Here is a 26,547-nt window from a genome sequence, read left to right on the forward strand (position 1 = left end):
CATTTTGTAAATATTATCTCATTTATGTCATCACAAGAACTCTGAGAGGGAAGAGCTATTTTATTACCATTTTACAGATTAGGAAAACTGAGGCTGAGGTTAAATGCCTTGTCCAGTGTCACATAACTAGGAAGAATCTGAAGCTAGATTTGAACTCATTTCTTCCTGATTTTAGATCACTCTATCACCTGCCATGGACAGTAGGTATCTGTAGGTAAAGAACTTTATTCTATCCTACAGAAAGAAGTATGGAATTCTTCTATTTAGAATGGTGGGGAGGGGGGAAGAGAAGCTTATCATATTGCTTGCTTATTCAACCACTTTTGGATTCTTCAGTTCCAGGGAATAAAGAGGAATCCTACGGTTCTTTGAGACTATGTCTTTAATGTTTGGAAGTTTTGTGTTTAAGTTTTTCCTAAATCATTACACCATTAAACCCATGGTTAATCGTTAAGCTATGTGTACTAGTGCCTCATGCAATGTTAAGGGAATATTTGGGAATCCATAAAGGAAGGAGACTTCAATTGCTACTGATTGGAGGCTCCTGTTAAACGAAAAAAGAGTGGGAGGGTGGAGCCAAGATGTAGGAGAAAAAGGGCAGACTTTGGGAGTGATTGAATCATCATCAGCATCCGCAGCAACAGCAGCAGCGCTGACTACTTCCAGAACTTTCAGGCCAGATGGTAAGGGGGTCCAACGATTAATCAGGAGATTACAGGGGTCTCTTTGCTGGCACTGGGGGCAGGACTGTTACTTTACCCATACTCCTGATCTGGGTCACAGTCCTGGATCACAGGGCAAGAAGGAACACTAGCACACCAGAGTTTGGGGCCACAGTGGAGTGGGCACCCTCATCACAGTTCCAGGGCCGAAAAACCACAGTTCACAAAGCAGAACACAGATTAAGAAAGTAATTAATATACTTCTCCTTAGGTTACATCCACTTGGAATAACTGGAAACTAACAGGTCCCTTGACATAGCTCTAAAAACAGCTGCACACAATCCCTGAAGATTGATCCAGTGCACCTTCCACTCTGGAAGCAAAACCCCACTTTAGCAAAAAGTTAAAAGTCAAGAAACAGACTGAAAAATGAGTAAACAATGGGAAAAATGTCAACCATAGAAGATTTCTGTAGTGACAAGAAAGATCAAAACACAAACTTAGAAACCAACAAAGCTAAAACTCTTATATCCAAAGCCTCCAAAAAATGAATTGGTCTCAGGCCATGAAAGAGCTCAAAAAGCATGTTTAAAATCAAATGAGAGAGGTAGAGGAAAACTTGGGAAGAGAAATGAGAGTGATCTCAGATTGGCTAAGATGACAGGAAAAGATAATGATGAATGTAGGAAAACTAGGACACAAATACATTGTTGGTGGAATTGTGAATGGATCCAGCCATTCTGGAGAGCAATTTGGAACTGTGCTCAGAAAGTTATCAAACTGTCCATACTGTGTTTCTCTTGGGCCTATAGCCCAAAGAGATCTTAAAGAAGGGAAAGGGACCTGTATGTGCAAGAAGGTTTGTGGCAGCCCTTTTTGTAGTGGCAAGAAACTGGAAACTGAGTGGATGCCCATCAATTGGAGAATAGTTGAATAAGCTATGGTATATGAATGAAGATAATAGAATATTATTGTTCTATAAGAAATGACCAGCAGGATGATTTCAGAAAGGCCTGGAGAGATGTACATGAATTAATGCTAAGTGAAAAGAGCAGAATACACGGAAACAACAAGATTATATGCTACATGGCCAAAATGCTTTAGACATAGCCTGCTTAGAGGCAGGGGACTAGATAAAATGACCTCTGGGGGTTCTTTCTCCTCCATGTTTCAAAGATTCTAAGATTCTATGAGAATATAAATTCTTAGAGTGTAGGGAATGTGTCTTTCCTATATGATGTAAAGGGCCATGGGGGATTCGGATCAGGTGGGATCTCACAGCCTTCTCATACCTGATAATGTGTCGGTGACTGCAGGAGAGAGAGTTAGGAGAGATGTTTTCAAATGACATTCCCTTCTTTTAAAGTGTTGGTACACTTGTAATAAGGGTACTTGGTGATTAAAATAATGATGGTGACTGATGATGAAATGTTACCCAACAGATTCTCAGGAGGAGAAGGAATTCAAGAGACTGAGAAGCAGACGAATCTAGACCTACCAGAAGAGAGGCCCTAGGAAGGAATGTCCGAGCTCACTAGGCCTGACCAAAAGCAGCAGATCTCAGGGTGAAGAGGAGGCAAGGATGAAACCAGTGTTTTCAAGACCTAAGGGTAAGTATTCCAGACCAGCAAAAATGGCTTGTGGTCTGATTAGAGATTTTGTTGGAAGATGTCAGCCCTGAGATTGGCCAACTTTTGAAAAGACCAAATATTCTTCTGATGGAGAGATGGGAGATGCTTTTCCATTTTACATTTCCCATTGGCAGGTCAAGTTTGCACTCTCAAAGTAAGATATCCTGGATCGACATGGGAAAGACGGATTGTCCACTAGAGTCAAAGAATTTCAAAACTGAAGGGACCTTAGAGATGACTTAAACTATTGTCTTAATTTTCCACAGAAAGAGAGGTGACTTGGTCAGGCTCACACAGCTAAGTTAGCTGTGTACAGAATCCAGGTTTCCTGTCTTCTGGTCTGCTCTAGTCTACTGTCTTCCATTCCTCCTTGCTCTTTGGAGCTTGGTGACTTAGTTCCTGAAGACATAGTCAGGGGTAGAAAGGGTCCAGTCCATTAGTCACTTAAGCAATCAAGCAGGCAGTCTGTAGACATCTAGTGGCCAGCCAGGGTGACAGGAAGAGGATATTAGAAAAATACCAGATGTCTAGGAGGAGTTCTGTTAGGAAAAAAATAAAAGACCAAACATATTAAGAGCAATAAGTTTACAGTGGAAGATTTATCCATGGGAGATTTTCTTTGGCTTTTTATGCTTAGGAGATCTTACTTCTTAGTGTGATTATTGCAACACATAGAGACTAATAGATTTATAGAGTGGGAGAACTGGAATGGACCTTAGTCAGTCTATCATTTATCCTCATTTGAGGAAATGACCCCAAAGTTGTGGTCAAAGTGGAATAGAGGGGTGGCTTCTTAGCTAAGCTTGTTTGTTCTTTTGGAACACTGAGAATAAGTATAGGGCATTATGACCGAGAAAACTGAACTCCGAAAACCACCAAGTCCCTTGGGAATTTGGAGCCATTTCCAAACAAAGTTAGAGGGCATGGAGAGTGAGGATGGTTGCATCTAACCTTCCCACATGACTGGGGAAGTTGAACTGGCTTATTTCAATGGGGGTCAATTGGAACTGTGCTTTACATAAAATAATAAGATGGTATATCCCCTGAAACATCACGGTTTAAGATTTTACTGAAACTAATATACCCTAATTATGTCTATCTCACTTACAAGTTATTCACTCATTTTGTGTCACTTTTTCTTGACCCCAGTTGAGGTTTCCTTGGCAAAGGAAAAACTTGGAGTGTTTTGTCATTTCCTTCTCCAGCTCATTTTACAGACGAGGAAACTGAGGCAAATAAGGTTAACTTATCTGGGATCACACAATAGTGTTGAAAGTTGGATTTGAATTCAGGGTTTCCTGACTTCTGGCTTGGCACTCTATCCACTGTGCCATCTTAACTGCTCCATTCATTAAAAGGCCTTGATGTAGAATTTTAGAGTAGGAGGTATGTTAGAGCAATGGTTCTCAAACTTTTTGATCTCAGGAGTCTTTAAGATTTTTAAAATTATTGAAGACCACCCCTGAATTTTGGTTTATGCAGGTTATGTCTATGAATATTTACCATCCTAGAAATTTAAATGGCCCAGTATTGAACAGTTTTAACTTGTTACAGAACCTTCAGGTGCATCCCAGAACATACTTTGAGAGCTACCGCTTCAGAGATTCTCTAGTCTAAACCCTTATTTTATTGTTGAGAAAAGGGAAGCCCAGAGATTGTAGGCAAATACAAAAGTGGAGCACTTCTAACTATTCCAAGGAAAATATCTCTGTAGGGCACTGACAATTAACACATTTAGGCATGACTGGGTAGACTTAGAGCTATCCAATAGAGTTTGGGCAAATTATAGTTTGTCTTGCAAATGTTATCTTTTGCACTTAAAATCATAATGAAAATCTCAATATAATATGCTAATAAATGGGGAAAAACCTTCCTCCAAGAATTGTATATTATAAGAATTGGAAATCTGACAAATTTTTGTTGTGGTATATTAAAAGAAAGTAGAAAGTCAGAACGTAGTTATATGTACCTATGGATTTATGGCAAAATTCTTAATTTTATTTTTTCAAAGCATATAAAGATTGAGATTTCCAACTTGGGCAAATATTTAGGCTTGCTTAAAATCATGTCTTTGGGGGCAGCTAGGTGGCGCAGTGGATAGAGCACCAGCCCTGAATTCAGGAGGATCGGAGTTCAAAGTTGATCTCAGACACTTGACACTTCCTTGCTGTGTGACCCTGGGCAAGTCACTTAACCCCAGCCTCAAGAGGGAAAAAAAAAAGAAATTAAAAAAAAAATCATGTCTTTGGAGATCTGGCTAAAATAGTGGGCACACCTTCAGTTTACTTAGATTATATGGAAATATCCTTATTTCTTAAATTTGTTCAATAATCCAAATTTTAGAGAAAAAAGGAGATGAAGAGAGAAACAGTGGCAGAATCACATGAAATTTTCTTGGGTGAAAAGGGGTCACAAATGGAAAAAAATTAAGAAGCCCTGGGCTCTAGGATGTAGGTCCAAATCCTGCCTTTGCTTGAATGAGTGCTGTGAATTTGTACCTCAGCTTCATTTGTTAAAAAAAAAAAAAAAAAAAAAAAAGCATTGGACTAGATGAATTCTTTTTCAAGAAGAAAAATTCTTTTTAACTGCAGATCTCTCATTTTTAACCTTGTTTGTGTCCTAGACCCTATGGTAGTGAACCTTTTTGCATAATCATATGTTTAAGTGCATAAAATGTATTAAATGAATAAAATAAAAGACAGAGCATGTCATTAAGAGGAATAACAAATAATAATGATAAAATAAAGTAGAAATTTTTCTTAAGGTAAATAATAAATAATAAAATGAGATGCAGAGAATTTTATTAAGATAAATAATAAATAGTAATAATATAATAAAGTAGAGGTTTTAATTAAGGTAAAACAACAAAATGAAATGAAGATAAATAATAAATAATAATAAAATAAATAGAGGTTTTTATTAAGATAATAAATAAATAATGAAATTAAATGCAAAGAATTTTATTAAAATAAATCATAAAATAGAATACAGAGGATTTCAAAGAAAACAAATTCATTTAAAAGGCAGTTATTAAAACAAGTTCATGGATCTGAAGTTAAGAATTCTTGTCCTGAAAAGAAAGAGAAAAGGATTAGGACTTTTGAGTAGTAACATAAAAGTAACATGTTATTGACTTTATGGGGTTTTTCTGATTTCAACTGCTAAGTGGTGATTATTTATTTTTAAATCCCTGAAGTTCTTAAGAAATACAAACTTTCCCTAAAGTCACCATTTCATCTCTTGTGAAATGTTCATTCCCATAACCCCTTATCCTCACCTCCTATGTTACTAGAGGAGAGAATGGGACAACATTCTTTCTTCCTTTTTCTTTTCCAGAACAGAGACAGCCAGATTGGGATCGTGACAACAGGTCCATAATTTGGTAGGTAGCTTTCTTTTGTCCATCATAGCAAAGTGTTATATACATGCATGTATGTGAACGTGCACATGTGTATGTGTGTAAGTGCATACATATGTGCAGGAATTTAGAATATGAAGTCATAAGATTTAGTCAAAAGAGCCTGAGAAGATCATGTATTTGAACTCCTTCATCTTATATAAGCTCACTGAAGCCAATGTGCATGCACAGGGAGGAATTCAGAAGGACTGGTATTGGAATCCAGTTCTGTTGAAGTAAACCTAGCACCAATTTCTCGTTGGAATACCAAATAACTTTTCCTCTAAGTGAAGTTTTTAGCCTGGGGTCTTTGGGGGGAAAAAAGCAATTTTTTTGATGGTTATGTTTCAACATAATTGGTTTCCTTTGTAATCCTATTTTTTTTTTAAACATTATTCTGTATATTTAGAAGAATTGCATGTTTTACCTATAATGGATTGCTTGCTATCTTTAGGGAAGGGTGAGAGAGAGAAACATTTGGAACACAAGGTTTTGCATGTTGATGTTGAAATGTTATTTTTATGTTGAAAGCTATTTTTGCATTTATTTGGAAAAATAAAATACTATTATACAAAACAATCCACAAACATTATTCTGAGGAGTTCATAGTTTTCCCAAATTACCAAAGGCATCCATGATATAAAAATAGGTTAAGAATCTCTTCCCCAAATGGTCACACTCAAATGCTATATTCACATCTGGATCACACACACACACACACACACACACACACACACACACACACACACTCATGTACACACACAAGCTCACAACTTTGCCTCCACACACTCACACACAGGCACTACTCCCAGCCTCTGATCTTCTCCTTGACATTTTGGACTCAGAAGGAGGTCCTGTTGGGGCCTAGTTGCTGGACTGCATACTCCGGCCTCTTAGGTGAGCCTCCTTAAGCCTATTGTCCTAACTTCCTGCATTCAGCATCCCCTGACATAAGAAACCTTATATGTTCTAAGGACTTCCTTTTGTTCTTATCTAGGAAAAAGGAACCTCGAAACTTGAAGTCAGAAGTGAAATCCATAGACTTTAAGGTGAGGGAGAAAAAGGAAAAGGGGTTAACTCATCTCAATCCTGATTCTGTCTTCCATCAGGGAATTTGGGCCCTTCAAGGAAAAAAAATGTCAAAACCATCTGTATATTTCTTCAGTATCTGTTCACTGACTCAGACCTCCATGATTCAATCAGACTGCTAATAGTTCAGGATGCAACTGCTGACTGCTAATAGTTCAGGATGCAACTGCTTTTGGGAATTTTTTTGAGGGGAAGGTAAGGGCATAATCTTCAGCTGAAGGGAGGAGGAATGAATGGGCCTCTAAATAGTTATTTAATCTTCCTTTTGTGAAAAGCAATACTCAGTAATACTACAGCATTATTGAGAGAGGGAGAGGGAGAGGGAGAAAGGGGAGAGAGAGAGAGAAAAGAGAGAGAGATGGGGAGGAGATGCCCCTGTCTTTAGTTAGTCAATCAACAAGCATGATAACCTGAAACAATCAGTCCAAGCCTTTGATTAATTGCCCAAAGAATGTCCTAGGCTGTCCTATGAGAATTGCATAGGATCATAGATTTCATTGGAGCTGGAAGGAGGAACTTAGAGGTCATCCAGCTCACCCTCTTCATTTTACAGATGAAGAAATTGAGACAGAGAGACATTAAATGATTTGTTCAAGATTACTTGCTTCATCAGTGTCAGAGGTGCATTTTGAGCTCAGGTGTCCTCTGACTAGAGAGCTAGTGAATGTTCTTTACACTGTGCCATGCTGGTTCCAAAAAAGAGGAGAAATCTCTGTGACTGAGAGTCATTTGGATGTCACATGGGGACCTTGAAGTCAACATGCCCCAAACAGAACTCACTGTATTCCCACTAAGATCCATAGTGCCTTCAAACATCACAATTTCTGTTTGAGAATACCATTACTCTTCCAGTTACGAGCATGCACAAATTTGGAAACATCTTGACTCTTTCTGCTTACTCACCTCTCCTGCCAATCAGTCACTGAATATTGTCCATCATATCCCCACAGTTTCACTACATCTATTCCTTCATCGTACACAGCTTTTCCTTGAGTTCATTGTATTTTGTCTGAATTAATAGCTTAATTGGTCTTCCTGCCTTCTGACTTTTTCCCTATTCTATCCTCCATATAGCTGTCAAATTAATATTCCTAAGACACAAGAACTGACCATATTACTTCCTCCTTTTTGCCCTCTTCACCATCATTCTATGGCTTCCTAGATCTTTATTGTCCCTAGTATTAGATACACATTTCTTAGTTTGGCATTCAAGACCTTCATCAATTTGGCTCCCTTATACCTTTCTAGTTTTATGCTATATTATTTCCATTTCCAAACTCCATTCTAGTTAAAATAACATGACATTCCATCTTCCATCTCCATTTGCACCAGTAGCCCCCATAGCTGGAGTATCTGTTTTTTGCCTCAGCACCTCCTCCTAGAGTCCTTAGCTTCTTTTAGAACGTAAGTCAGGCTCATTTTACATGGAGCCTTTCCTGATGCAGTTATTATTTTGTGATTAGTCCTGTTACTTTGTATTTGCTTATGTTTACATTGTATTTCCAGAGTAAAATTTAAACTCTGTAGTATGGTGAGTCCTAAAAACACTTTTTTCTTTTTTTCCTCCAGTAACTGGCATAGTAACTTGCACACAGTAGGTGCTTACTAAGTATTTAATTGGATTGAAGTATTAATTGGATTAATAGTAAGCAAAAGTCTTTAGAGCTAGTACCCATATTCTTTCAACTATATTGTGCCACTGGGTCTTGAGGACAGCCTTCTAGGGAGGGAGAAGTTGTGTGTGATAGGCTAAAAGTGGGAACCAATTAGTAAGCATTTATTAAACACCTCTTCTATGCCAGGCATTATGCTAGATTCTGGGGATAGAAAGGCAAAAGTGAAACAATGCTTGCTCTCAAGGAGTTTACATCCTAACTATGGGGACAAAACATGCATGTATGTGCATAAATACATATTCACAGAGGATATTCTGAAAGAATCCTTGAAATATTTTCATAATAATGTACACATGTATATATATGTATGTACACACCATAAGACATTAAACACATATACACATATACAAGTTTGTATATTAGACATATATATTGTACATATATAAATATATACATAAATATGACTGTGGATGTTTGTATATATGTGTGTGTCTACAATAGCTATAATAAGCTATAATTTCATATAAAACAAAATTTAAGCTGGCAGATGGCTATTAGAATAACCTTATCATGTTTTTTTTTTTTTAAATGGTGAAACACTTTTAAGATGTTGAAAAACAATTTAAAAAAATAACCCTAAGTTATTGGCAACTCTGGTGCCAATAGGTCACCATGTTGATTATAGTTAAAAGATTAATTGATGGATAGATAATATGGACATTGGGATCCAATAAAACTGTCCTTTCTCTGACAAATTTCTTATGCCAACAAACAAATTACCTAATCTGTTGTCATTACAGCTGATAGCAAAATTATTAGCAAGAATGAAATTGAAGACCTTAAAAAAACAATGACTTGTAATACAATATCCATCATTTATCATGTTGCTGATATGAAATTTGTACACTGGGTTTATTTTCTTCTTGTACAAAACACTAATTCTTTTTTTTCTCTGGATAGCAAAATTATTAGCAAGAATGAAATTGAAGACCTTAAAAAAACAATGACTTGTAATACAATATCCATCATTTATCATGTTGCTGATATGAAATTTGTACACTGGGTTTATTTTCTTCTTGTACAAAACACTAATTCTTTTTTTTCTCTGATAATTAACTTTTTTTTTTTTTTTTCCTCTGAGGCTGGGGTTAAGTGACTTGCCCAGGGTCACACAACTAGGAAGTGTTAAGTGTCTGAAACCAGATTTGAACTTGGTCCTCCTGAATTCAAGGCTGGTGCTCTATCCCCTGCGCCACCTAGCTGCCCCTGATAATTAACTTTCTTTTTTTTAATTTTTATTTTTATTTTTTTTTTTTTTTGAGGCCAGGGTTAAGTGACTTGCCCAGGGTCACACAGCTAGGAAGTGTTAAGTGTCTGAGACCAGATTTGAACTCGGGTCCTTCTGAATTCAAGGCTGGTGCTCTATCCACTGCGCCACCTAGCTGCCCCTGATAATTAACTTTCAAAAGATTTCTCTTGGGTCCCTGAAGTCTTGGACTTCTAGTATTTTCATATTGCTAACCAAAAGTATAAAGCTGGGGGTGAGGTGGAGGGTGGAATGGGAAAGGTCATCTGTAATGGAACTGATCCAGGGAATCTAAGAGATGAAAGTGAGGAAAGAGTATATGAGAAAGCACAATATGGATTTTGTGGGGACAAACGGAGAGTAATTCAGTATAGCTAGAGAGAAGAATTCAGGTGGGGAATATTGGAGATAAAGTTACCTTAAAATATTAGCTATGGCTCATGTGTTCGCCTTTGTATGAATGAGTTTCAGTGTGACTCAACACAACATCCATCACTACAGAGACTGTCTGTTTCTCTTGTTGGTTGAATTTAGCTTCATGGTCCAGATTGGTTTTCTGTTCTGGCCAAGATTAGGATTTAAGATCCATATCTGACCCCATCTTCATGTCTTTCTCTTTTCTTGGCTCAACCAGGATGACTCAAACAATGATAGTTTTTACCAAGTGCCACCGTGTTGTCAGTGTTCCTCTCGACAGCTCAACTTTGGAGGCTTCTTACCTGTGCCCAGGGATGAAGCAAACCTCCCTTACTGGGTCCCTCGGTCCCTGAGACCCCAGAAGCTGGTAGGTGACTAGAAATAGAGAAAATGTGGTTGAGGTGATTGTAGAAGTAAGAGGCAAGGTTACTAAAAAGAAGACAAAATCTAGAGGCAGAAGATTTAGGTTAAAAATTTCTGAATTTATAACCTATAACATTGGTCAAATCATTTAATTTACCTGGACCTTAGTTTCTTCATTTGTGAAGAGAGAGAGAAGTGTTATCAGATAGACTCAGACGTTCCTTCCAGATCTAGAAATAAGTTTGTAAATATGATTAATGATCCTAAGTGCAAACGGTAGTGATGATGACCAGGGTTGGTAGAGATAGGAAATTTTTATTGAACATACATCTTTTTCACTAATGGTTAGTTTCATCTTTGCCAAACATGTCATCTTGGGTTGCAAATTGAACTCCTTTGCTCTCCAGGACATATAATTCCAGTCCCTCCTACTGTTTTTGGTGAATACAGACTAGTCTTGTGTTATTTGTATTTCCTTTCCTCATTTTTTTCTGGATATTGCAGCACAGATTAGTGCCATGCTGTTTTTCCAGACTGAACAAGTTTCTTATTTTGCATTCTCTCCCTCTTGTCCCTGTCTCTCCCTCATTGTAAACTGCTGGATTGGCTTGCATAGCCTGTTAGAAGAGCAGGGTGGGAGGTGGAGATAGGGATGATGCTGAGAGATTCATCATGGGCTATAGGGGTCAGCTTTTTCTGCTGTTAGCTCATTTAGGTAGTTCATTAGGCCCAAACCATATGGATGACTAAAACTGCTTTATCTCTTGTAAGTAATTCCTATTTGGAGAAATATGAGAGGTCTAAAGAGATAGGAAGAAATGCTAAATCCTCTTCCTTTTTGCTTAGGTGACCTGGAAATTTGGATACTGAGATTTTCTTTGCTAAAGGTTTGCTTCCAGTCTGAAGTTGTCTGGAATCTTCCTAGTTGGGTCTGGAAAGAAAATGTGTGGAAAGTTCTGAGTGTCCCTTAGGGTCTGTTACATGCTATGACTTTATGTGGGGGTCATGTTCTTCAGTATATTGAAACAAAGCTTTAATAAAGTTCTTACTACATTCAAGGTATGGAATTCATCAGGTTATAGTGGTTGTAGAGACAGCCTGGGATCCAGCAAGTATTCACTTCAAGTTCTTTCTTCGACACTTTTACTACTTTCATAACCCTAAGAAAGTTGGCGAGCCATCACTGACTCAAACAAATCTCTAAAGCTAACTGCTGTAGAATAGTTGTTGATCTAAGCTGGTAATTTCCTTCATGGTTGAAGTAACAGGTATGGGCTACACCAGAAATACAGGCAAGACACTGTGCTAGGTGCTGAGGGTACAAAGGTAAAAAACAGACTCACAAGGTCCCATCTCTCAAGGAACTAGCTTACGATCTGAGAAGGGGGATGAAACGTGCACACATGTAAGGGATGTCACAATGGATGTTAGGGACAAAGGACTATTCCAACATAAGGCTCCACTCAGAAAGAGAAGGACATTTGCACTTGGAAGGATTAGGATGGACTTCAAGGAGGAGGTGGCACTTGAGCTGGGTCTTGAAGGAAGAAAAGGATTTCAGTCAGTGGAAATAAGAGGAAGTACTTTCCTGGGACATGAAGGACTGCTTGCCTTTGAGAATATGCAAAGGCAAGACAAGATTAGGGTGCAGTGACTGGTCCAGTTTGACTGAAATTATAGAATGAGTGAAAAGGAGTTCATAATTTCTTCTTACATTTTCAAAGAGTTCTGTGATTTTCAAAACTCTTTCAGATCCACTTTCTTATTCTAAACTCACAATTAAATGAAGGGGTATTCTGCATATTTTATAAAATCCTTTCCAACTCTAAATCTATGATCAAGTTAATATCCTTGCCAACTAGGCAGAGATTCATCTTACAGATGAGGAAACAGGATATGAAATGACATTAAAGAATGTTAAGTGATTTTGTCCAATCTTGCGTGGTTTCTAAAAGAAGATCTGGGACCTACTGGCCGCAAACCTTGTGCTCTTCCTCTCATGCTATGTAGACTTTCTAGCTTTAATTCCATTAGAATTTCTTTGAAATTAAGTAACAAACTTTATTGTCTCTCTCTCTCTTACCCCCTGTGCTTGCTAGAAAAAATAAAAACAAAACTCTTGTAATATTTAGCCAAACCAAACCAAAAAAATTCCTATAATTGCCTATGTTAAAAAATGTAAGAATCAGTTGATTGAAAGTCTTCCTGATTAAAACTCTACAGGTTGGAATAGATTCACCCTTCCTGACAACAAAGGTGGTGAAGTTGAAGTTATCAACTCACAATCCCTGGAAGTCTTTATTTAAGCTTCTTGATGTTACTAGGTAGGGCAGTAGTTAGAGCACTGAACCTGTAATTAAGAACACTGAGTTTGAATGCTGTATCAGACATTTAACTAAGTGTGACCATCGGTAAATCATTTTGCCTCAGTTTACTCAGCTGTCAAAGCTGAGGGATAATAAGAGCACTTACATCTTAGGGTTATTATAAGAGACAAATGAGGTAGTATTTGTAAAGTGCTTAGCAGAGAGTCTGGCACATAGGTGCTTAATAAATGTTTGTTTCTTTCCAAACATTTTTGTTTTGTCTTTGTGTCCCTAATACTCACCATATGGTATTTTGCACATTGTTGGTGTTATTCATTTATTGCAGTCACATCTGACTCTTTGTGACTCCATTTAGGGTTTTCTTGACAAAGATACTAGACTGATTTGCCATTTCCTTCTCCAGCTCATTTTACAGATGAGGAAACTGAGGTAAACAGAGTTAAGTGACTTGCTTAGGGCCACACAGTTGGTAATTATCTGAGGGCAGATTTGAACTCGGGGAGATGAGCGTTCAATGTGCTCTGAGCACTACGGTATTATTTAGTGGATAGTCATCAGAGTCAGGACTTTGTATCTATGTTTTTTTGCCCTCAGTGCTCTTTGTACTGTCCCACACTTGGTAATTCTGAGTTTTACAGTGACCAGGATACCATATTTTATGTCCACAAAGACCTGGGTTCAATTCACAGTACTGCAATTTTGACCTGTGCGACTTGGAACAAATTTTCCCCCAAAAAAGAAAAAAATGGACTGGAGGCTCCTCAGATTTGTTTGTTTGTTTTTTTGTTTTAACTTAGTTGTCTTTTATAGTCTTTCTCTTCTTTCATGTCATAAACAATTCCTTTAAATGTTTTTTTTTTCAACTCAAATAGGTCCGGAAAAAATTTCAATCGTGTTACCCAAAAAGTCCCAGGACTTGTACCTGTGCCTGTCACACCTTTGGGGGGCAACTCCCTGTTCCAAGAGACCTTGCTACATTCCCTTATTGGGTGCCTCGATCTGTCAGGTTCCCAGGGAAGGTAAAAGACTTTGTTTTAACCTGAGAGTTGCATGGGGGGCAGAGTGAGGGCAGGATGTTGGACTTGGACAATGGATAGTAATGGAGACCATGGTGAGCTGGTGAGGAAAGTAGCTGCAGAATTTGGGAATTAGGCAGCTAGTGGAGGATAAAGCATTGAATTGCTCCTAATTCCCCAGTAGATTGGAGTGAAGTTTAGAAAGCAGAACATTGGAGGAGACAACCACCATGAAACAATTTTTCATAGTTGACTTACCCTTGGAGAGCTGGGGGACACTTAATGGTCTTCTCCTTTCCCAAGTAATGTTTTCATAAAGTCCTAAAGAAGGTAAGACATAGATGAAGGAGAGAGAATGGAAAATTAAAAGTTTGGGGTCCTTTGACTCTAATATTTTAGATTCTCATGTCCTAGGTATAGGTCTTTATCTGTGTCACCGTGACCAGTCATGAAACATCTCTAACAGAACCATACTGACCCTTCTTCACCCACTACACCTCAACATTCCCTTGCTTTCCCCCTCTTGCTGCCTTATAATTACCAATCTCCTCCCTTCTGTCTGGGCTATTAATATGATATGACCTAATAATAATAATAATATGACCTAAATGTTGAATCTCACCTACAGGAGTAGCTGCAAGTGCTTCTGGGAAAATTTCTCTTTCCCACCCCAGTATACTTGCCCTCTGTTCCCCAGATCACCCCAAGGAAGTCTTGGAATGGTTAGAAGGAATCATTTAGTAGTAGATGTATATACTCTATAAATAAATAATAAAACCCTCATATATGAAGGAGTACATTCAAAGTAACATATACTGAGAGGTCTGTATAAATTTAAAAGTTTGGATACTTCTAAGTCCTTTCTAGCTCTGACATTTTATATTTAGTGTTCTATGGTCTAATATGTGTTCGAAGGTCCCTTCTCCCACTTTGGGGATCTTATTTTCTCTAAGAAGCATCTTCATTGATGAGGTGATTTTGAAGTTTATGTGCTGATTATATGGAGAGGTTTAGATAAAAAGAAAGAATCTTCCCTTTTTTTTTTTTTCTTGAGACACATAGCATGGTATACTAGTTAATATTTTGAACTTGTGGTCAGGGAAGCCCTGGGTTCAAATCGTGCCTTGGGCACTTAGTACATGAGTGATTTTGTGTCTTTCTGTGGCTCAGTTTCCTTATGTGTAAAAATTAGACTGGACAACTCCTAAACTCTCTCTCATCTTTAAATATATGATCCTATGTGCCATGATATGGCTTAAGAACTTGGTTGCTGCATCAGTGGTACTTCTGCTCTTTTGATTCTTTACCACATACATGAGACTGGGGCCCAGTGTCACCATCTCAGTTTGCCATGCTCTGTTTTTTATACTTCTAATTTTTTTCCAGCCTTTCCTTCGTGGCAATTGGGATTGAGTGATTTACCCAGAGTCATCCAGTTAGTAAGCATCTAGTGTCTGAGGGCAGATTTAACTCAGGTCCTCCTGATTCTAGGACCGGCTGTTGTCCGCTGTACCATCTCTCTGCCAGCTTTAAGAGATGGTAGCCTTAGAACAGAGGGAGTCTGTTTAGTACTTAGCCTTCCATTCTCCCTGAATGTCTGGAGGAATCATAGTGCTTTTCTTTGCCAATTCTATCATGAAATTTTCAGAGCATCTCTTGTTCCCTCCTATGACTAGGGAAAATAGGTCTCATTCTGCTTCAAGGATTAAAGCAAATTATAACCAGAAGCTCCCTCTTGCAGAAGTAGTTGATCTGTGCTCTGTTACCATTCTACATTTCCTGAGATTCTAAATTCTCAACTTGTAGGGGACCATCCTTTCCTTATGGATCTATCACTTGATGAGTTTATATTAGACCAAGTTTCAATCGGCCAGGTAGTGCAGTGGATAGGGTCCTAGGCCTGATGTCAAGATTTCAGATCCAGTCTCAGATACTTACTAGCTGGGTGGCCCTGGAAGTCACTTAACAGCTGCTTCTATTTCCACAACTGTAAAAGGAGCACTTATTGTTCAGGACTATTAAGAGGATTCAATGAAATAACTATAAAGTACTTAGACTAGTTTCTGGTACACAACAGGTGCAATATAAATTTTTTTCCCATTTATTTTCCTCTTTTAGACCCATAAGACCACACCAGATTTCATATGGACCAAAAGTAAGTGAAACCTGCTTTCCTACCTGCTCTCTCAACCACTGATGGAAAGAACTCAGCTTTCTGTGTTTCATTTTTGCATTTGCACAGGAATCCCCTGATTCCCTTTCATAATAATAATAGTAATGGTAAAAATGACTAGCATTTATATAATGCTTTAAGGTTTGCAAAGCACTTTACAGCTATTATCTTATTTGATTCTCACAACAAAGCCTAGAAGGTAAGTACTTTATTATCCCCCCATTTTACAGATGGGGAAACTGAGATAAACAGAAGTTAAATGACTTGCTCAGAATCATACAATTAGTAAATTTCTGAGACCAGATTTGAACTCAAATCCTCCCAACTCTAAGTCTAATGCTGTATCCACTGGACCAAGTAGAATGAACTCCTTCCTTATTTCTGCCTCTTGGAATCCTCAGCTCCCTTCAAGCTCAGTTGTCATTCCCTATGGAAAACTTTTCCTGATCCAAATAGCTATTGATGGTTCCTTAGAGACTCTTATGTTTTCCTGTTCACTTATTTATTTATTTATTTTTACATATTATATCTTTCCTCATCAATGCAAGCTTATTCAGGCTAGGGGCAGTTTTTTTATTTTATTTTTTGCTGAGGTAATTAGGGTTTAGTGACTTGCCCAGGGTCACACAACTAGGAAGTATTAAGTGTCTGAAGTCAAATTTGAACTCAGATCCTTCAGGGACAGTTTTTAATTTCTATGATTGCATTCTTAAGATTTAGCACTGTGTTTTACACATAGCAGTGGTATGATAAATATTTGAATTTAATTGAATGGGAAGGATGTTAGAATTTTACTTACTGTGGAATCCTCCCCCTCATTCATCCATCCATTTATCCCTCCCTCTTTCAATCTATGCACCTATCCATCCATCCATTCATCCATCCAAATGTCCATCTATCCAATAAATTTACTAGTATTTATTATATGTCTGCCACTTGGTTCCTGCTCTCAATGAATTGACTATTTGCTTCAGCTTGATGGGGAAAAATGTGGCCCCCAAATAGTTTTCTAATTTGTTCTGCTCTTTTCTTATGTACTACTTTTGGATGCCTTAATTTTTCATGAATTTTGAACACACCCTTAGAGGCCTTTTGGCAGCGGGTATGTTTTCAGTCTGGAAAAGATGGGGTGAAAAGGAGTCTCAGCATGTGGGAATAGAGACAGATGGCATTTAGCTTCATTATGGACAAATTATGCAAGTTGACCTGGCTTGACCGTATACATGTAATCTGTGGTCAAGAACTGAGGCCCTTGAGGTTCTCTCATACAGATGGGGTTCAATCTCGAAGCCTTCTCTAACAAAACTCTTTTAGTTCATGCCCCTTCTGCCTTTTCCCCTAGAGAACAATGGAATTTGACTCCTGGCAAGGTCTCTACAGAAAAGGGGAACGAAAGGGCCTTTAGTCTTCCTGCTAACTCAGTACTAAGCATAACAAGACTTTAAATATAGGACATATTTTATTCAGGTCGACAGAAAAGGCATAGTGTGGTACCTAAGCTCATAAACAAGCAGGAGAAATTGTCCACTAGTAATACCCAAGAGACCACTAGGGTCCACGTGACTCACAGTACCAGCAAAAGGATGCATTCTTATTCCTCTTTAAGCCTTGGCTCTTTCTTTCCTGGAGGTGGAGGAGGAGGAGGTGGAATGTGAATATATAGATCTCTTTCCAAGGCACCTAGTCTGCATTTATTGTGCCTCCCTTTCCTGTAGGTGGGTCTGATCTACTGCTTTCTCTCTGCAATGATGCTTCTCCTGCCTTATTTCTCTAATTCTGGTCTCTGTTTCTTTTCCCTAATAAATATGCCTTCTTTTTCTGGGAGCTTTCTCTCCCTTGAGCTGGCTGGATTCTTGTCAGTTTTTCAAGGCCCAGCTCTAGGGCCAGTTGAACTGGGGGAGCTTCCTTCACAACGAAGGGACAACACACTGGGTCTCAGTTTCAATGCTACAAGGACAAACAGGCTTGCCAAAGAGTTAATTTTGTTCAGCGAATTTCAGACTTTGTTCAGGAGACAGGAGAAATGAGAGGACTTAACTCCTCAGGATGTCCTGTCTGACTCTTCGTGACTTCATGGATCATACCAGTCACAAGGTTTTCATGGCAAAGATACTGGAGGGGTTTGTCATTTCTTTCTCCAGTGGATGAAGGTAAACAGGATTAAGTGACTTGCCCAGGGTCGCACAGCTAGTAAGTGTCTGAGGCTGGATTTGAACTCAGGTTTTCCTGATTCTAAGCCCAGTGCTCTATTCACTGAGCTAGCTAGCTGCCCCCATGCTCAGCTAAACACGGGAAGAAATAAATGAATAAATCTTGATAATTGAAAGGTCTTAAAAGCATCTCCATTGGCAAAAAAGTACTTTATACCACATCTTAAACTGCTTCTAGTTTATAGATTCTTTCTTTTGACTATAACCTTTTTAGCCAAGTGTTATACAAACTAAGAAACCTAAGCTCTAGGCCCAGTTCTGTTTACTAGCTGGATTATTTTTGCTTTATTACTTCACTTCTCAGTTTCTTCATCTGTAAAATGGGCCTGTTAAGATCTACTTTATTATTATTCTCTACTACTATTATTCTAATTTACCTACCTATATTATCCTACTTTTAAAAGGTTTTCCAGAAGAAAGTCCTTTGTAAATTGTAAAGTGTTACAGAAATGTTTTCTCTGTCTTTCTCTTTCTATGTCTCCCTCCCTCTCTTTATTCTTTCCTTTCTTTCTCTATTCTTCCTTTCTTCCTTTTTCTATCTCTATTTTTCTGTCTTTCCATCTGTCTATCTGTTTCTGTTTCTTTGTCTCTCTCTCTCTCTCTCTCTCTCTCTCTCTCTCTCTCTCTCTCTCTCTCTTTTACATTTCCTTGTGTTACCATGGACCTTGCTAGGATTTAGCTTCTTTAGATATAAAATTACAAAATGAAGGAATGGCATTATATAATCTCTAATAATAATAAAATCTCCAAGGTTTCTTTTGTTTCAATTCAGGTCAGCAAGCAGGTTGACATATAGTAGTTCTTAATACATATTCAATGATTGATTGACTTATTAAGTATCTGTTATATGCCAGCTACTTCATCCTGTAAAAACAGAGAGGAAAAGAGTAAGAAAGAAAGGAAAGAAGGGAGAAAGAAAGAAAAGAAAGAAAAAAAGAGAAAGCTTCCTCCTCTCTACTGGAGAGGGGAAGGGGATATATAAGTCTTGAATCCTTTCTATCCATCTATCTCCCCGAGTGACTATGTCTATGAAATTTAAAAAAATAATTTCTATAGTGATGTCCTTGCTACAACCTTGTGAAGTTGGAAGTATAAGAATTATTTATTCCATTTTAAAGATGAGGAAATTGAGGTCCAGAGAAGTTATTATTCAATTTTATCAACAACTATATATATATAAAATGTCCCAGCTATGTTCAGGCCTTTGTGCTAGGTGCTGGGGGATACAGCCATGAAATTCTTTGCTTGGATCGAGGAAGAGGCAGTTGTGTCCTGAGGCCAGAGCTTCCTGACTTGGAGTCGGGAGGGCTATGGGCCAGATACCATCTCAGATGCTTTCTCGCTTAGTGAATTGATGAACTTCTCTGTGGGTAAAGCTCCCTTATCTTTAGAGTAAAAGTATTGAACCCCCAATAAAAAGAGAGGGATGCAGGGAGGTCTCATCCATCTTCTCTTGGATGTTCTCCCATCCTTTCCCTTTCATTCCACTCCCTGCCATTCCTCTTCCCAGCCCTGATACTTTCCTCTGGAAGTTCAATCATTGTTACAAAACTATCTGATTTAAAGTAATCTCCACCAATCAATCCACCAATAAGCATTTCTTAAATGCTTACAATGTTTCTTATCTTTAGAATAAAAGGATTGGACTCAATGGTCTTTTTGGTCCCATCCTTCGCTAAGCTTGTGATTCTGTGATGGAATCAGGCAGGAGACCAGGTGAGGAAGAGATATAGCCAATGGGAGCATGTCTTTAGGGTTGGTTCAGGGGATGAGAGAAGACAGTTTTTCTCCCATTAGGGCTAACAATGATAATAATAATGGGGTACATGAGCATCTATCCTGGGCTGGGTGTGGACCTACCTAGTGAATCGAGAAATGCCATCTGCTGTTGGGAAGTTCTTGGGCCCCTCATCCCCTTGCCTGGGGACCCCGATCTTCTACTTTTTGGGGAAATTGCTTCCTTTTGTCTGCACGACAGGCTGTATCTCCGGGGGCTTCCGGATCTTCTACCACCAATGGCGCATCTGTTGCAATGATGAGCGACTCCACAGGTGGCAGATGATTCAGGCTCAGCTACAAGTGACTGCGCCTCAGGTCCTGGAGGAGGAGCAGGAGCAGGAGAGCAACGGGCTGTTTTTCCTTTCTCCTGGGCTTGTCATTGGCTCTTTTTACGGTCTTGTAATGATCGTGGTCTCAGTTTTTCGGTGAGTAAATGGGCTAAAGGGAGAGGAGAAGGCTAGAGAGGGCAGCAGGGAAATCTCACCCATCTTAACTTGGATATTTTTCCACTCTTTCCCCTTCATTCCATTTCCTGCCATTCTTCCTCCCAATCCTGCTACTTCCCTATGGAAGTTCAGTCATTGTTAGAAAGTTATCTGATTTAAAGTAATCTCCACCAATTAATTCACCAATAAGCTTTAAAAATTTTTTTCTTATAGCTTTTTATTTACAAGTTATATGCATGGGCAATTTTTCAACATTGACAATTGCCAAGCTTTTTGTTCCAATTTTTCCCCTCCTTCCCCCCACCCCTTCCCCCAGATGGCAGGTTGACCAATACATGTTAAATATTTTGAGTAAAGGTGTGGAAGTGGAAGACGGAATGTCCTATGGGAGGAATTGCAAGGAGGTCATTTTAGCTAGATCATTGAGAACATAGAGAGTCCTATGTAATACATCTGGAAAGGTAACTTGGGACCAGGAGAAAAGGGAAAGTGACAGTTGTCTGCTCTGTGACTGGAGATGAAGCCCCTTATTTTAACTAAAGTGAAGAAACTCGAAGTTCTTTGCACGTGGGGTAAAGAGGCTCCCTGACTTTCTGAATCCTTACCTTGTAGATAGCCCCAGATAAAATAGATCCTGCTGAAATATCTAAGAGCTACCCATTTCCTGGCCAGGAAGACTTACTTTTTTATTCCTTCCTTTGCAAATCCTTCCCAAACTCTCTGGCTCAGCCAGACTGGCCCACAAGGCCACACCCCCCAACTCGCTCACTCCCCAGATATCATGTACTGTTTCTCTCCCACCTTTCTTCCACCTCTTAGAAGTGTAAGCTTTCTGGGAGACTCAGGATAGGTTCCATCTTCTATGGGAGCCTTTTTCAACAGCTAGTTTGGAATTTCTTCTTACGATTATTTGATACTAATTTGTTTTATATTTCATGAGCTTCTCAAGAGAAAGGTCATTAGCATTTTTGTCTTTGTTGTCCTATGTTGCCACAATAAGGACTTAATAAATGCTTGTTTAAAAATTGAGACTAATCACTATCACCTCATTCATTTAATATGAATGTTATTATCATTTATTTATAAATACTTATTGATATCTTTTGTTTTTATAACACCTATATTTCCCAATTAGATCTTTCTTTTCCAGAGAGTCAACACCCCATAACCAAAGGAAAATATCATTTTGGCAAAATTAAATCATACATTGAAAAAGTCTAAAATCAACAAAGAGATAGTAAAGGGGGCAGGGAAGAGAATAAACATTCATTAAATACCTACTATGTACCAGGTACTATGCTACATACTTTACAATTAATTTTTTTTGATCCTCACATCAACCCTGGGAATTAGGTCCTAATTTCCCAGAGAGGCGATGTGACTTGCCTAGTATCACCTAACTAATTAGTGAGGTATAAAGATGTGAACATTAGATTTGCCATCACAAACACTTGAATTTCAAATTGTATCCTAGAAGCTGTGTGATCCCAGGCAAGGTTGCTTCAGTTTTTTGTATTTATCAAATGAAGGATTTGGACTGGATGTCCCTTCCACCTCTAAATCAATACTCTTCAATCTGTATCATGTTCCCTCTGGATTCAGGACAATGTATGAGGGAAAGGAGAAAAAAGACCCAATTCTCACCTTCATGAAGTTTACAAGCTAGTAGGAAAGAGACATAATATCTGTAATACACAGTATTCCATGATAAGTGCATTTATTGTATTAGTACAACAGTAAGTGCTGTGGGAGGACCCATAGGAGTATCCTTTCTGAACCCTCAGTGAGAAGCCTTCCTGATTCCCTGCCTGGGGAGCTTGGGGACTCATCTGATCAAACTCAGCTGGGCAAGCACTCAGTCCATCCCTGACATTGTGAGAGGACAGGCTCCTGAGCTGGTGGGACAAGGAAGTATTGTTTGGGTTTGACAAAGAGTGGGTAATCTATGCCTTTCTCCTTGTTCCCTAGCTTCTTCTTCAGATGCTGAGTCCAGATGCTGAGTCCTAATTTAACATCAGTAATAATCAGGAATTTTTCAAAAAGCAGAACAAGATCCTGAAGAGGCATGAAGTGGACTATTTTTAGAGTAATTCTTCACTCTCAAATTCAATACAGATTCCATTTTAGTAGTCATTATTAGGGTGGCTATTTATTGTATATTTGTAGGCATTGATTGTGGATGTTCTATTATTATTGCTGATGATAAATATTATTTGATGAAACTGTGATTCCTTATTGAATTCACCTTTGATTTTCTTCCCTTAAAGAAGGGACTACTGTGACTTGTTGTCCCTTCCCCATGGTTGATTGGCAGACTGGCTCTCTACATGGTTCATAAATATTTTGGAATGCAGTCCAGTCCCCTCATTTTGCAGATCAGGAAACTGAAATCTGAAGGGCTTAAGTTCTCCTATACCAAGATGGCAACCAAGACTTTTGGTCACCGCCATAAAAAGGAACCTAATCTTACTCATTAGAAATATTCCTCAAAAATTGTGTGTAAATTGAATAATTTTTACCTTTTCATGGAGCAGATCATTAAAAGGAAAGAATTGCCTGGTAATTATTTTGATAAACTAAAGAACTAACTTTCTGCTTCACCCTAGAGATGTTTAGATTTTTGTCTATCAGAGTCTCTCCAGAATATATAATACATATTATATTAGAAGCTAGACAAGCCACACAATATGTTGAAAGAAAGACTTTGAGTCAGTCAGACCTAAGTCCAAATTCACTAGATGTTCACTAGCTCTGTGACCTCGGAAAAGTCGCTTAAGCTCCATCTGCCTCAGTTTCTTCAATTGTAAAATGGGGATAATAATAGTATGTCTCCCAGGATTATAAAGATCAAATGAGATGATGTTTATAAAAAGCATATAATAGATACTTAATAAATTCTTGTTTTCTTGCCCATTATCTGGGGGAAGCATGAAGTATAGACAGATGAGGTTTGGTACTTACTTTCCAGTTTTGACTGGCATGGCTCCAGCTTCCAGGATGCAGATGTGCTAAAGCTTAAGGGATCTGTAGACCAGCATTGCCCCTTTTTTGGACCACCTGCTTGCAGTGGCAAGTTAAGAATTAAATTTCTTGGGTCCCTGAATTCACTTTATTAACTAATTCAGAGAATATCTTCTTTTTTCAGTGGTTGACCACTCCACTGATTTGCATTAGGTTTTGTGGGGTAGTTTTCTATTAATATAACATCAGTTCTTTATTGGAAATTCTCTGTTATAGTTTTAATGATGAGTGGCTCTGGTGGGGAATCAGAGTGTATTCCTTGCTGTATCTCAGAGCCTGTCTGTGGAGCTAGGTATAGTGTCCACCTTGGCTCTTCCCTATTGGCTTCCATTTCTTTCACTGTGTCACTCCATGAATAGCTCCCTTTCCTTTTGCCCTAGAATTACATCTTAGATACAAGAGAGAGTACAGAATGAAAGACAGGAGAGGTGTGTGGGGGAAGGATGTCATTGATCAAGGGGGGATTCTTGGAGAAGGGCACATTTGAGTTGGGCTTTAAAGCATGGGGAAGAATTTGACATGGGAAGACAAGGAGAGAGGGTGGGGATATTGGGTCCAAATTACCATTACTCTGGTAGTCAAGGAAGCATAGAGTTTCTTTGGGCAGTCACAACTGGTCCAGCTTCACTGGAGTTTAGAATTTATGGCTTTTGGGCCAACAATTGGGGTTCCAGTTCCATTTAACCATTCAATTAGCTTTCACAAAGGGGCCTTTACTTAGAAGATAGAGCAAGAACAAATATAGAATATTTCCTCCCAATAACCCAGTTCCTACATAACACTAGTCCCTCCAATTTTATATGTAGATGTGTCTAGACTGCCAGATAAATACCCATCTCAGCTTCTGTTGACCCGGGTCCAGAATGTGCCTCCCAAAATTCACTCCTTGCTCCTTGGTTCAATGATGTTGGACTGACCACAAAAACGTGACCTGGACTCTGACGTCAAGATTCTCGTGGTACGCTCTCCTGACTTCCAGATTAATCTCCTTCACTTAAAAAAGAAAAAAACAAGCACAGAAGCCAACAAGCAAGTGGGGTACCATGGCTTCAGAAGAGAGAAGCTTCCAAGACTTCTCCCCTTGTATTCTCACCAGACACCTCGAACAAATAAATCCCAAGAAAGCTGCTGAATCAAGAACTGTCAAAAGACGTGGGCCAAGGCTGATGGGACTTTGAGAATAAACTCCACATTTAATCAAAGAACCACCTTTTTATTACACAGTTAGCCAATTAGAACCAGTTACAGAATGTCTACACATATTCCAGTCTCTCCAAAGTACTTGCAATACAAACATCATGAGTCTCACAGAAGCAGGTTGTTTGGCTAAAAGCAGTTATCAAGGCAGCAAGGCTTCCTTGTTGATAGTAAACAATAAATAAATAGCAATGTCTAGTATTTATGCTTGTACTTTTTGCTTGGGCCCATAAACAAACAAACAAACAAATAGTAATTTTTAATATTTATAGATCTTGTGGCTTGTACTTTTTGGTTGGCCACATGAAGCAATTTTTTCCCTTCCATTTCCTCATTCTCAGTCCCGTTGTTCTGATCTCTAAAGGAACCTGAAGGATCCTCTGGATGTGAAGAGACAGATTCTCAAAGATTAAGCTGAACGGGGGCGGAATACATCCCATTAGTGGGATATGGGAGACTCCTAGGAAAAAAATTATCAGCAAATCACACATTTCCTATTGCTAGCCACTGTCTCAGACTTCATAGAACTTTCTCTTTGGAATAACCAGGGATCCCAGGGATGTCATGTCAGAATCACAGTATTTTAAGCTGGAAGGAACCTTAAAAATCACCCAGGTCACGAGTCCCTTTGGTGGAATGGTGGGGCTTATGGATCACATACAAAAATAACCTTTGTTGTTATTGCTTTTAATTATGATGAAAAAAGGCTAAATTTCAGTTAGAAATGAGTGAAAATAAAGATGTAACTTTTTCCCATCTAAGTTCATAAATTCCTTGAAATTCACCCCATAACACTTGGGAGTCTGCAGAATCTAGATGAGGAAGCCCTGATCTATGCCAACTACCACAGTCAGAGAGGTTTTGCCCTAGATTGCATGGGTTGTGCCAGAGGCAGCTTCATCTCAGACCCGCTGCTTTCTTTCTGGTACTCTTTCTAGTCCAAACCATGTGGAGTCTCTTCTATGGATCATAGAGCCCCTTTGAGGCAGAGGGATGTACCAATTGACCTCTGGCTATTCCTTTCTATGACTCAGTTGATTCTATGATTCAGTGTTCTATGACTTAATGATTGTGATGTATTTCTCCTTGTCTTAATGTGGGAACCACAAGTTACTCTGTGAAAATCACACAGGTCCTGTCCCCCAAATGAGGTAAGGGGTCTTCTCTTTCTAATCCAGAAGACGTGTTCCATCCAAGTCCGGATGGTGATCCCTCAATGCCAACATTAGCACATTTCTTCCCTAAAGCCCAGGAACCCTTTAGTCCTCAGGTCTTTGAGTCAATTCTTTGAGTTTGTTTTCCTCCATCTTTAATTATTAAAAGGAATCAGAAAGGGACCTTAGTGAACATCTCTAAACTTTGTTCTTCCTCCTGAGCCTGGCATACTGCTCTGTACAGAAGTAGTGCTTCATAATTGCTTGGCAGATGAATTAACCTTTCCAAATTCCTAATTTTATACATGAGAAAACTGAGAACTAGAGGAAGGGAATTGATTCAAACAGTCGTGTATGTGTTTAGTGGCTTAGATGGGTCTGGAACTTGGGGCTCATAGGATCGAGAATTCTAAATGACCTTAAAGGTCATCTAGTTCACCTTTCCGATTTTATAAGTGAGGAAAAGACTAGGGGAGTTTCCATCAAAAACTATTTATTGAGCATGTACCATGTATTAGGCACTAAGTGCTGAAGATACAAAGAAGGGCAAACAATGTGGTCAAGTAGTGACCATTATTTTCATGACCTTGCTCAAGGTCAGAAAGGTAACTGTCAGAGGAAGGATTTAAACTCATTAATTCTGGGGCTAATGCTTTTTCATCATATCTCAGAGGATCCATTAAGATGAGAATTCCTGGTAGGTAAAGTCTTTTGCCTCTTTTTGTGTCCTCAGTTCTTTGTAT

General features: G+C 38.7%; 2 protein-coding genes across 6 annotated transcripts in view; both read left to right on the forward strand.

The window, feature by feature from the left end:
- The first annotated feature begins 419 nt into the window (after positions 1–419).
- Positions 420–22,654, forward strand: C2H16orf95 (chromosome 2 C16orf95 homolog). 4 transcript variants are annotated; one of them, XM_074286273.1, is made up of 9 exons: positions 429–683; positions 2,105–2,272; positions 5,630–5,675; positions 6,688–6,739; positions 10,336–10,485; positions 13,681–13,827; positions 15,943–15,979; positions 20,186–20,411; positions 22,401–22,654. In XM_074286273.1, exons 2-9 carry the CDS (start codon positions 2,245–2,247, stop codon positions 22,417–22,419), a joined length of 705 nt encoding a protein of 234 aa, XP_074142374.1. In that variant the 5' UTR covers positions 429–683; positions 2,105–2,244; the 3' UTR covers positions 22,420–22,654. The 4 variants fall into 4 exon arrangements, with proteins under 4 accessions (XP_074142376.1, XP_074142374.1, XP_074142377.1 ...); XM_074286274.1 differs by lacking the exon at positions 429–683 and adding an exon at positions 1,833–1,929; XM_074286275.1 differs by lacking the exon at positions 13,681–13,827 and having other exon boundaries at positions 420–683.
- Positions 22,655–25,728: 3,074 nt separating this feature from the next.
- The window catches only part of LOC141554412 (uncharacterized), an 11,001-nt gene continuing 10,182 nt past the window's right edge, over positions 25,729–26,547 (forward strand). For both annotated transcript variants that reach the window (XM_074286277.1, XM_074286278.1), the window contains exon 1: positions 25,729–25,801. In XM_074286277.1, the coding sequence (XP_074142378.1) occupies positions 25,797–25,801 (5 nt within the window). In that variant the 5' untranslated portion in view covers positions 25,729–25,796. The remainder of the gene's footprint in view (positions 25,802–26,547) is intronic.

The sequence above is a fragment of the Sminthopsis crassicaudata genome, chromosome 2 (assembly GCF_048593235.1).
Source record: "Sminthopsis crassicaudata isolate SCR6 chromosome 2, ASM4859323v1, whole genome shotgun sequence".
Classification (NCBI taxonomy): Eukaryota; Metazoa; Chordata; class Mammalia; order Dasyuromorphia; family Dasyuridae; genus Sminthopsis; species Sminthopsis crassicaudata.